Source organism: Phaethon lepturus, unplaced genomic scaffold (genome assembly GCF_000687285.1).
Source record: "Phaethon lepturus isolate BGI_N335 unplaced genomic scaffold, ASM68728v1 scaffold1894, whole genome shotgun sequence".
Classification (NCBI taxonomy): domain Eukaryota; kingdom Metazoa; phylum Chordata; class Aves; order Phaethontiformes; family Phaethontidae; genus Phaethon; species Phaethon lepturus.
This window is the reverse complement of record NW_010533749.1, coordinates 44019-56161: the sequence shown is the minus strand read 5'-3', so window position 1 is coordinate 56161 and position 12143 is coordinate 44019. Positions and strand designations below refer to the sequence as shown.

General features: G+C 37.1%; 1 protein-coding gene across 1 annotated transcript in view; it reads left to right on the top strand.

The window, feature by feature from the left end:
• DENND1A (DENN/MADD domain containing 1A) overlaps nucleotides 1-12143 on the top strand; it is a gene marked incomplete at both ends in the record, with an annotated part of 171623 nt that overhangs the window by 128022 nt on the left and 31458 nt on the right. The window contains one exon of the mRNA XM_010285292.1: nucleotides 1044-1169. Within this exon, the coding sequence (XP_010283594.1) occupies nucleotides 1044-1169 (126 nt within the window). The remainder of the gene's footprint in view (nucleotides 1-1043; nucleotides 1170-12143) is intronic.

Here is a 12143-nt window from a genome sequence, read left to right as displayed (position 1 = left end):
GGTGCGGCGGCACACAGCGGCCCCCAGCCGGTTCCAGCCGGCTCCGCAGCAGACCCGGCCAGGCACAGCTGCGCCCGCTCTGACAGCTTAGGGCAAAACGCCACACGCGGAGTGAGGCGTGAGTAAAAGTGCGAGGAGGAAGGAGCGGCAGAGAAGAACGGATAGGGACTGACTGCGACCCCCATTGCCGTCGCCCTGCACCGCTCGGGGAGGAGGTTGGGGACTCGGGAATGGAGGGGGTGGGGGGGAGGAGAGGGAAGGTGTTTTAGCTTCTGTCTTTGTTTCTCACCATCCAACCCTATTTTAATTGGCAATAAATTAAATGGATTTTCCTAAGTCGAGTCTGTTTTGCCCGTGATGCTAATTGGTAAGTGATCTCCCTGTCTTTATCTCGGCCCACGAGCTTTTTCTTCGCGTTTTCTCCCAGCGTCCTGCTGAGGAGGGGGAGTGAGACTGGGTGGGTGTCTGAGAGCCAGCCAAGGGAACCCACCATATGCATAAAGAAAATTCTCATTTTGTTATTTTCCATTAAGTTTCTGAAATACAAGGGAATACAGGCTTAAAAGAAAAAAAAAAAAACAAAACACCGACTTGTATTTTTCAGACCTACAGAATTTGTTCTTAGCATTGGTGGTGATGGATGGCCTGATTGTGCAGAACAGTTTCTCTATTAGTCTGATGTTTAAATCAATTTAGCTGAAATTGTTTCATGGATTCTAATCAAGAATGATGCAGAACTTCATGGACTACCTTTAAAAGAGTACTCAACAGCATGTTAACAGCGGATTTTAAGTAGGAGGGAAGGTTGAAATTAAGCTTTTATTTTCCTATTGGTTTCTGAATAGAATCCAGTCATATCTTAGAGAAGCAAAACAGCTTGAAAAGTAATGGTTTTAGAACTGAAAAATTCAACTCTGAATTCACAATGTCACTTCTTGTTGTAAATGCTGCTGCGGTTAGCACATTTTTCATTTAGCTGTGCCCCAATGTGTTAAGCTTTGTTTGTGATATGAGAGTGATCTAGACCCGCTGTGTGATTTCAGGTTTCTGCACTGAAGAACAGATTGAAGAAAGTCTCTACAACCACTGGAGATGGTGTTGCAAGAGCATTTCTAAAAGCGCAAGCATCTTTCTTTGGGAGCTACAGAAATGCCCTGAAAATTGAACCTGTAAGTAGGAAATTAGTCAGATGTAAATCTGAAGCTGTGGTGGGGAAAGAAGCTAACAAGAATTCAAAGAGTAGTATAACCTACTTTTAGTAAGGTCAGCATTGTGGCTCTTCGGCTGACTAGTACTGAAAACAGTGTTCCAGTCTGCAAAAAAGAAAGAGGTGCAACAACCATGATCAATCACACAGGGAGAAAGCTTCTTATGGGAAGGTATGCGTGTTGCTTGTTTTTGAAGACAGTTAAGGTAGAAGAGAGATCATAAAACTGTATAACTCAATGATCATAGGAGGCTAGTGCAAAGTTGACTATTTTCTCTTGCTGCAAAACCTGGGTATTCATTGTATCATTTTTAAAAGTAGTAAAAGATAACTTTTTACACAGTATATGCTTAATTGAAACGTGCACATTTATGGAATCGTGGCGTTTAAGAACATAATTAGTAAAGAAATTGTGCTTTTACAGAAATATGAATAATGGCTGGAGGTGTAACTATTGATGATACATGTTCTTTTAGGGAAATAAAATCTCTTGCTTCTGGTTCAGAGCTAATCTCTATTTAGCAACGATTAAGTGCCGTCTGAGTCGGGGAAGGATTCTTCTATACTTGATCTTGGGTTTTATTGCTTCTAGTGAGGCATCTGTTCCTAGCTTACTGCAAGTAGCTTCATGGACTTCAGTACAAATCAGTCCAGCCAAAATAACATATTTCCACATGTTTTATGACACTTTGGTTTTTCTACCGTGTAGTTAGGGGGTTCTTTCTAAAGTGTGTACTTTTTGCTGATAGAAAGTTAGAGACAAGGTAAGTAGTAAGAGGAACATTCCGGTATAATTCATGAGATACGTCCCAGAAATATGGGGGATGAAAAGTACTAACTGCAGAGTGATCCAAGGAATATTTCCAAAATATTCTATGTTCTCTATTTCTGATGCAGGGAAAACTAACACATGTGCAGGTCAAATGCAGTGATAAATCTCAATGCAGTGTTCACGGGTCATTTGAACTACTGTTGTTTAGACCTGTGGCTGCCTAACAAGAAGATCTCTGTAGAGGACAAAACATCCTTTTGTCTTAATACCTTCTTCTCTCATCTGCAAGCATTTGGAGACAGAATAGAAAATTGGTGTTAGCAATGGAGAGCTTGAATACCACTGGGAGATGCTAAGACGAACTCTGAGTGTAAGTGGGGAGGTTAAACGAGTGAGAATGAAGGCTTACTAGCAGAGAAAAGGTGTTGTATTTTGCTTTCTCCTGCTCTGTGAAGATTAATGAAGAGATGTGGCATGCAGGCAAGTAATCTAATTTTAGTCACGATGTTAAAGGAAAAGACCAGAAGTTGGACTAGAGGCATAGTGTTTCTTTGAGTTTGAGGATGTTTCAGTAACTAAAGTCTCTTCAGCAGTGTAGTTTGTCTTAGTTGTTATTTTTAAAGCCAGAGGGAAAAAATAGCTCAGTCTGAATTTTAAACAGTACAGTTATCACCATAAGATAAGCATCATTCTGACAATTCATTTTTGGGGTTCACAAAGGAATTTTGACATCAGTGTAAGTCTTTCCACATCTTAATGAGGAAATACATGTGTCGGGGGGGGCGGGGGGAAGTGTTGACTTGTGCATGTATGTCTGGGTCTAAGTATTGGGCTTTTAAAGCATTGAAGGTGAAATAATGGGAGGTATTTAAAATGTTGTCCATGTAAATAACAAAAATGAAACCAGCAAGGCACTCTGGCTGCCAGCCTCCTTTATCCATGTCGGGGAGACACTGAATTCCCTTCATCCGTGCAGGCTTCCTTGTTCACTGATGCTCCTCCCAGTAGTTGCCAGGCAACTCTGGGAATATTGGTGTATGCTTTGCCTGGATGTGTGTGAGAGATTAACTAGTTAAGGGGTTTATGAAGAAAAATACAAATTTAAGTTGCTTTTCTGGAAATACCATCTGGTATTCTGAAGGCTGAATGTTAAAAGATGAACATTTGAAGTCGGTTGACACCCCTAGAAAGTGCAACTTTGAGGGATAGCTAACCTGAGGAAGTAGAAGAAATTGTTTGGTTTGCTTATCATTCCATCAAAGAAAATTCCTAAACATAATTGCACAAATATGTCATAAAACCCAATTTTAATAGTCAGGAAGTGGAAGTTTTCAGGCCTTTCTTTCCCAAGTCCTTTTATAAATTAGAACTTAAATTTCTGACTATACATTTCAGTATTAAGATTTAGATAGAGAAGATCTGCAAGCATGCAAGTGTTTCATGTGCTGAACTTGTCAGAGTCAAACAACCTGCATTCTGTTTCTGGTTTTACCACAGACATCCTGTGAGGTATTGGACAGGTCATACAACTACTTTATACTTCACTCCTGTTTTAGAATATGCCAACAGTAAATGCAATTACTGAGACTTTTGTTACTGTGAGGAACATCATGCTTAAAAATAAGTTCAAAACCCTTGGAAAAACTGATCTTAAGAAGATGCAGCAAAACTCCACACAGTAGTGTGTAATGAGTGAAACAATTGTGAACTTAGCAAGTACCTTTCCTAAAAGAAAATGGGATTGTAACATAAAAATGAAGTGTCGTAACTGGCAATTAGTAAGGCATCTTGCAGTTTAAAGCCCTGTGTTTCTCTGTTGTGCTGTACTTCGAATGCTGCATTTGAAATAGTCTTCTGTGCTCTCACATAATTTCATCTTCTACACAGCAGTTATGTTCACTGTTATTTCCTGTCAGCTGATTAGCTCAGTTTGCTGAGTTTGTGGATTATGTACTAACAGGTGTTCAAAGTGCTCCTGATACACATCTTCTCATATAAACACAGAACGATGGGAGTTTCTTGTTGAATACTGGAAGAATGTTAAAGTACATGCAGCAGGTCTTTGATTGCTCTCTATTGAGCTATCAGAATCTACAAAAACCACAGTGGCTGCTTTATTTTGCTTTAAAATTTTAATGTCCATTTGGAAGAAACTATTTTGAAACTGTTACTGGTGTAACAGTTGCAAATAAAATTATTTCAGTGTGTCCAAGACAAATAGAAAAGAAAATGGAATAAATAGCTTCTAGGGGGGAAAAAACCCCATATTTTGAAATGCCTCCATTGTGGTTGTTTTTTTCTTATCACCTTCACATGTCATAAATATGGGGCATAAGCAATATCAAACATGATGTGGTTCTTTGCATTTGATGTCCCATAACTTAAGAAATCTGACTGTTCATTTAAAATAATTGGTAGTTAGGAAATAAATTCAAAGAAATAGCAGCTTTTCCTCCTTTCATAGTTTTTTGTATCATAAGAATTTAATTTCATAGACCATCTCATCTGGTATGAGTTGCCTTTTTGTGATAAATGGTGTGAAGCTATGTTTCATTATTCTGTGTAGGCCCAGAATGTGTCACAGAGCAGACTTTCAATTCACATTATTCTGAAGCATAGTAAGAGCTCTTATTCTGTTCAGAAGCTTTTACTCTAAAAATACAAGGTTATGTAATGTATATATGAACCAGTACTCTGACAATTAATGAGTTACTGTTGCTGTAAACTTTAAGGCCTTCAGTAACTAGAGCTTGTGATGAAAAAACTTACCCAGATAATACGGTCCACAAGTCTAATTACAGGATTTATGTAACAAAATATCTGATTCAGTTATGTTTCCTACTGTGTATATGTGTTTTCTGTAGTTGTGTTAAGCCAGATTTTAAGTATGGAAGAGTATCTACTACATGTGATGTGCTTAGAGTCTTTGCAAAACTCTGTTGCTATCAAGTACAGTAAAAGACATTAGGAGCAGTGTGTTTAGTTATGTATTGGTGCAGATTATCTTTATGAATATTACTTACACTTCTGACAGTAGACCAATGTGAGCATTGTGTTCACCAGAATGACTTTTAAAATTCCTGAGTTTTTGCTGTTTGCAGATGGAATGTTTTTATCACCTTCTAAATATTCACAAAAGTAGATAGTTTTCAACAGAAATAGCTGTATAATTACTATGCGTGTGTAAAGGTGGCTCGTAGTACTTAATAGTTGTGTGTGTATTGGTAACTGAGGGAGAAAATGAGACTCAAATTTTCTGCCAAAGACGTTGTCTGTGCACTTTCTTCTGCTGACACCTAGTGGTCAGAGACAACATTTAATTGGTTTAGACAATCTTTTTTAAGAAACAAACATCCTAACACCTGTGAATAAAGGTAAACTCACAGTGTAGCTTGACCGAAAGCGGTAGCATGTAGGGTGTGATACAATAGGATGTATTTGGTTTACGTTTGTGATGCTAGTACTGCTAGCCTAAGCCATATGGGTGCTCTGTCACTTATCTTGGGTATGGTAGGTTAACAGCAGGCTCCAAGTTTGATGTAGTCTTCTCAAATGACACGCTTTCTGTCTGTTCCTTGGCTATGTGGTCACTCCAGTGAGCTTTGCAAAGGGAACTGCATATGCTTAATACAACATTTTCTAGCTTGACAGATTTGAAAAGCTTGTTTACTTGCACTTTGCTTTAAAATCGGTATATTCTGAACAGATATTTCTATTTCCATGTCTCGATTCCTTCTGTCTGTATTTTGTTGCTATAAATACATTATAAGGTGAAAATTTCTGTGCTTATTTTTCTTCTCAGTGGTGCTAGTTTTTGTATGGATAACTAAGGGGGGGTGATTTTAACATTCATAACCCAAATAGATATCAGTACCTAAGTGCTCCTGCAGGTAGTTTTCTGTTTAACTTTGCTGTTTTGCATTGATAACTTCTTGTATGCAGGCGCTGTAAAATTTGGTGGCTCTTACACAACACAGTACGCATGGCATACTGAGGTGAGAGGTATGTGTAATGCAGCGTGAGCTAAAGTAGCCCATTTTATTTCTAATACACCACTGAAGAGACATGCCTGTGCATGAGATTCTGGTGTGTGTTTGGATTTGAATCAAGATGTCCTGGTTTGTTTTTAAAAGGCGGATTTAGTTGTTATGAATTTATTAATCTAGTCATTAGGATGATGAACTCCGCATTCTTTGTAAAAGGGTTTCTTGTGTGTATTGTCATATTACTTAGACCTTTCTCTCACAAAAGCCACATAAACCTGAGTTTGGTGTCTGTATTTTATACTGGATTTATACAGTCACAACACCTGTGAGTATTTCCTGTATGTGCCAGTCTGTGGCAACAGCACCTCTGATTTGTGGCAACGTCTCTGAGGAGATGAAACGATTAATATAGTTGCATTACTTGTAGGAAGAGCTATATTCCTTATTATTTGGCTCATACCATCTTCTTTAGGTCTGCCCAACAAAATCTTTCATTGCTTTGCTCTCCTTGAGGGGCCTCTCTCTCTGTGAATGAATTAGAATGAAGTAGTAACAGTGCTAAGGGGGTGTCAATGGTTACTTGTTAAGTAACAAATTTTGCACTGTTTCTAAACAAAGTTAGTCTCCAAATAGGAGGGGAAGAGAGCAAAGGGAGCTGTGACGGTATTAAAGGTGTAATTAAATTGTTTGTGAGAACATTTTGAAATCAATGTCAAAATGAAAAAATACAGAAAAATATTACTTTATTTTTAGCATCTTATTATTGATTAATACTTTATTGAGGTATTTTAAAATCATTTTTTTAATTGAAAATTTGTGTTCAGTCCTGGAAAGGCATGTCCAGTTATCTATCTTTCTTTGCAGATTCCTTGAAAATAGTAGTGTTCTGTTTTCTGATGTTTCCCACAAGAATGAAACTGTCTACCTCCACCTCAAACTGAGGAAATACGTTGCTGTAGTTTCAAACATCCGTTGTTTCTCAATTACATTTGAAACATATGGAATAGTAGTTGGGAGCTTACTGAAGCTTTAAGATGCTAATAATGAAACATAACCATTTTAAGCAACTACTGGTACCACAGTGATTCTGATAGTGCATAGTACTTTTAGTAAACTGTTATATTATGTACCATTATCATATTGTAAAAATTTCTAAATAGCCTACATCTTTCAGACTAAACTAGGATCACAAATAGTTATGGGTATTAAGCTGAATGCGTTGAGAATTACTGATAATAAGTGAAATTTTTCAATGAAGCATCAATTAATTTCTTTTACGTTTTCATGGTTAGTTATTCAATCTTACGCAAGTTTATTAGCCTAAGCAACCATTAGTTGTATAACTGGATAATTTCTGATTAACTTTAATTGTTCTGAATTGATTTGGTTTAAATTTAACCTACATATTCTTTAGATGCATCCACTTAAGAGTAAACAGAAAATCTTGGAGGCAGAGTCAATGTACTTTTCTACTTCCATACTTTTTATGTGCTTTCATTGGTGAAGTTACTTGCTAGTTTATGAAGTGGACAAAAATGTGTTTACGACATTACAAAACGTTTTCTTCTCTTAGTATGAAACTACTTATTGAAACTCATATATGTATTATATATTCCAGTTTTCAAACTGCTTTAGCTGAACTACACTGGATGAATGTATGTATGTTTTTATGTATACGTTGCTGCCTTAGTTCTGTTGTCCTGTCAAAACTTGATAATTTATATTTTGATTCTAAACAGACATGACAGCATACTACCATTTTTTATAATTGTAACTTTGATGCAAGTTTTCTCTTAATAGGATGCAGTTGAAGCAATGGTGGGGAAAAAAGCCATTGTGAATAGGAGGAAATAAAAACTTCTTTTTTTAAATTTACTTTAACTTTTATTTTTCAACACAACATTCAATTAAACTTAAGGGAATAATGTTATAAGCCTTTTCAGTTTGTGGTTTTGTCATAGTTCTGGAACCATATAGGAACATCTGGGGGAAGTGTAGGGCATTATACTTTCATAAGGGGTGTCTCCTTTATTGTATTTCCAACTTTTCTTTTTCTTGAAAAAAATGAAAAACTTTCCTGCCTTCCTGCAGGAGTGTAAAGACGTTTATGGAGGATCGTTTTATGCCCTTGTTCTCTTCTGACAGTTTCTATTATCTGTTCTAATAAAGATAGCACTCTTGATTATCTGTGCAGCCATATGTCTATGCTGCTGTGCATCCATACCTTCTGGAGATACTGGTATTGACTGCTGCACTCTCCTTTCGGGTTAGCTGGCCATCGAGTCCTTCAGTGTCTGCACGGGACACAGCCTACCTGATCCCACTTACATCAAGTATCAACTGCAGCACTCAGCATGTAAGGAGAAAGCATGAGGATGCTCTCCGGTTCTTTTTTCCAGCATCGTATTGATGTAAAGAGCTTGCAATGCAATATACTTAAGATGCATTGCAGCCTTGTATATTGTTAGTAGGTATGAGTTTTGATTCCATCCCTGTTAGGAATTCCTTCCTCAGAATTATCCCTGTATTATCAATTTCATGGTATGGATCTTTCCATACACTTGATCATGCTATGCTGCTGAGATACTGCACAACTGAACTTTAGAAACTTTAATGTTTCTGAGTAAATTTATCTTGAATGTTAACCTTGGGACATGGTATCACTTTCAGATGAGATGTGAAAGTTCCTCAAAATTTTTTAGAAAATAAGGTGCAACTAAACACCTAAAATGTTAAAAAACATTTTAAAAAAGTCATGCACCTGCATTCCAGACAGGACACAGCTTGACAAGCATCCATTAAAGATTAATGTTGTAATTTCCTGTATTTGTTGTAACCTCTTACTAGAGAATCTGCCTTAACAGCTGTTACTGTTCTTGGTATGAATACACTGGTGCAGCCACTGAATTGCTATCTTACTTCTACAAAAGTAAATATTTTTTCACAAATCACTTGCAGAGTTGCAATTTCCTACTCTCCCAGGATATTATGTTTAACATCTCATCAATCTTGGTAGAGTTGTTCCTTGTATGAGCTCTGAATGGGTTCTTATTATCCAGGGTACTGTAGCTAACTATAATGAACTATAATATTGATGTTGCTCTGGCATTGTATATTTGCTGGCCCAAGAATTGTGTGCACTTTATAAGAAAGCTGTTGCTCTTTACCTCTGGTTAAATTCATGTCCAAGGAAGGTAAAGTTAAGTTTAGTTCCACAGATATTTAAGTCTCCTACAACCGTGGGAGTTTCGAAGTATTTTAAGAGGATAGTTTACTAATCCATTTTAGGTTTTTACACCACTAGGGATTTTTGCTTTACAGATTCATAAGTAATACCATGATACCAGTAACACAAATTAATATGTTTCTCAGGAAGACATTAAAGCAGCAGCATGAAGGCCTGACATAAGGCCACTGTATTAATTATTTTATATTGATCTTTTGCCCAGTCTAACACTATAAATTCCTTCAACAATTCCAGATCCATGAGATCTGAGCGGGACAGAAGTCAGAAAAGTAAATGAAGTGTGGCGGAGAATAAAAAAGCAAATGTCACATGAGTCCAAAAGGAAATTTTGTTGGCATATGTGTGCAGTAGCATAAAAAACTGCATGTTACATACTGGCACATAATTCATCTTGAAGAAGCTTTGTAGCATTCAATGCTTTATCGACTACAAAGTATGATTGTTGCCATGGTGAATTACTTTTTTTTTTAAGTTACTCAGTGGAAGAGTAAATAGTTGTTTCCAAATCTCAGTAAGTGCCACATCCCAGTTACTTCCTCTACATAGCCATCTTGCATAGCTTTTTTTTCTGCATGTATATTTTGAAGGTATATATTGCATACAAGGTAAATCCTTCACTTTCACCAGAGTTGTCTTGATAGGTCAGGGGTCTAGGAGTGTTTGTCCATATCTTAAAAAAAATGAAGAGGGAAGATCACTAATGCTTATATTATGCATTGTGTATATAATGCTAAAAACACCCATAATGTGGGGGAAACAGTGAGCAGAAGCGTATAAAATAAACCTTTTTCTTCTACTTGCAGTTTTGTTGTGCTCCTTTTAAAATTAGTGCTGATGTATATTTAATAGGAGTTTTCTCCCACCCATCTTTACTTTTTCCTATTCAAGTGCTGTTAACTCTCAAATATGTGTCTGTATAGACAGTCTAGTAGTGCCTAAATGGTGGTAATTTCTAAATCTCATCCTGATGACTTTACTAACAGGTGGGAGTAGACAATGAGAGTGGCATTGACAGTGACTGTGTGTAAAACCTGATGTTTCTATGATAAAAATGGAGATAAATTGAATTTCTGTATGTTCTGGAACTGAAACTTAGGACTTTCTTTCGTAGTATGAAGATTCTGTGCTTTGTGGCATTAAGACCTTCGTTTTTGACAATCTCACTTAGAAACTACCTGTAACTATTGTTAGATTTAGATTGGATATTAGGAAAAATTTCTTCAGTGAGAGGGTGGTCAGGCATTGGAACAGGCTGCCCAGGGAGGTGGTGGAGTCACCATCTCTGGAAGTGTTCAAAAAACGTGTGGATGTGGCACTTCAGGACATGGTTTAGGGAACATGGTGGTGCTGGATTAATGGTTGGACTTGATGATCTTGAAGGTCCTTTCCAACCTTAGTGATTCTGTGATTCTGTGATTTTACCATTTATGGAAGGTGTTCTAGAAGACATACTACCTAGAATTCAGTCATTGACTGAAAAAGATATATTAGGCAAAGACAAGTTTGTTTGTTTCTGTGTAGTTTTTGTTTTCATTTCAATCCTGTTGCTGTGTTTTGTCTCTGAGCATTACTGTTGCTATAGACAAGTTTCAGCTTTTGCTTTTGCTGTTTTAAACCTTAAAAGTGGCTCTTTTTCTAACAAGCACTGTTCTTCAAAATTCATTTAATATTCTACATCTAAGTCTGTTGAGATACACATATGTTAATGAAACTGAAAAGACGTTCTCTTTAATCTCTTGTAGCAGTCTGTTATGTAGTACATAGACTTGTTTTGTAATTTCCAAACTGTTGTAAGATACTGTGTTGTATAATTCGTTATGCCACACTAGGGGAGAGAAAACTAAGATTCCAAAAGAAAGGTAATAAAAAATATTATTTGAGAAAGTTAGCATGACCCTCTGCTGAATATGGCATTTCTGCCATAAAAGAGGCGGTCAAACTTTCCTGTCCATCATATGTGTAAAAAAACCCCCACAGTAACAATAACAAAAACAAAGAAAAAAACCCAAACCTGCCCCTCCCAAAAACCAGCATGGCATTAGTTTTGTACTTCAGTCTAGAAACATTGCCCAAAGTAAGAGATTGTGTGCTCTGCATCTTGTAGTACACTAGCAGCAATAATAGATGAAACGTTAAGTTCCTTTGGATGTGGTTTTCAGAATGCTGATGTTCACAGGACTGCTTTTGAGATTGTGGCTGTTTACCTGTTTCATGCAGACATTTAAGGTTTTGTGGTATCTTAGTTTGTTGGAACCTGTGAGTGAGCTGAAGAGAAGTATCTTGTGTTCAATTGTATAAGTAACTTCGCAGCCTCCGTAGAAATTGTATGTTCAGCTATCAGGCTGGATTGGGTCACTTTGTGTGTCTTCTGTGTTCGTGCTACTGAAATAAAAGTAGCTTTGTTCAAAAGCCTCTAAATCTTCCTTTTACCAGGGAAGGCTGCACAGTGAGGAGCAGCTCAGTGATACTTCTGCTTTACTGTAGAAGGATTTGTACATTCAGCCGATAAATTATTCGTCTGTGCCTTTCACACCTGATTCTCCAGGTTTTGTGCCATTTTATACATTTGTTTTTGTTTCTTCTCAATTTGTTTCAAGTCTTTGTGTGTTTTAGACTGACTTTTGCCTGTGTTTTTACTGTGGTTTCTCCTGATACTTTACTTATAATTGAGGGGGCACAGTCTCATCAAGCATTGAAACAGTGTGCAAATGCCACTGTGCAGGGAAAGTTGAAGATATTTCCTGAAATAATAAAGCGCGGGGGACTTAGAGTAGAACAATGAAGCAAGTAAACAAACATCAAGCATAAAATACCATGACTGTTGAATTCAGCTTCTGTGTAAGGCACTCAGTGACTGTGTGTTTTTTAAATGAGCTGTCAATAAGTTGCATTTGGTATTAGGAAAAAACCCCAACAAATGGACACCCCCCC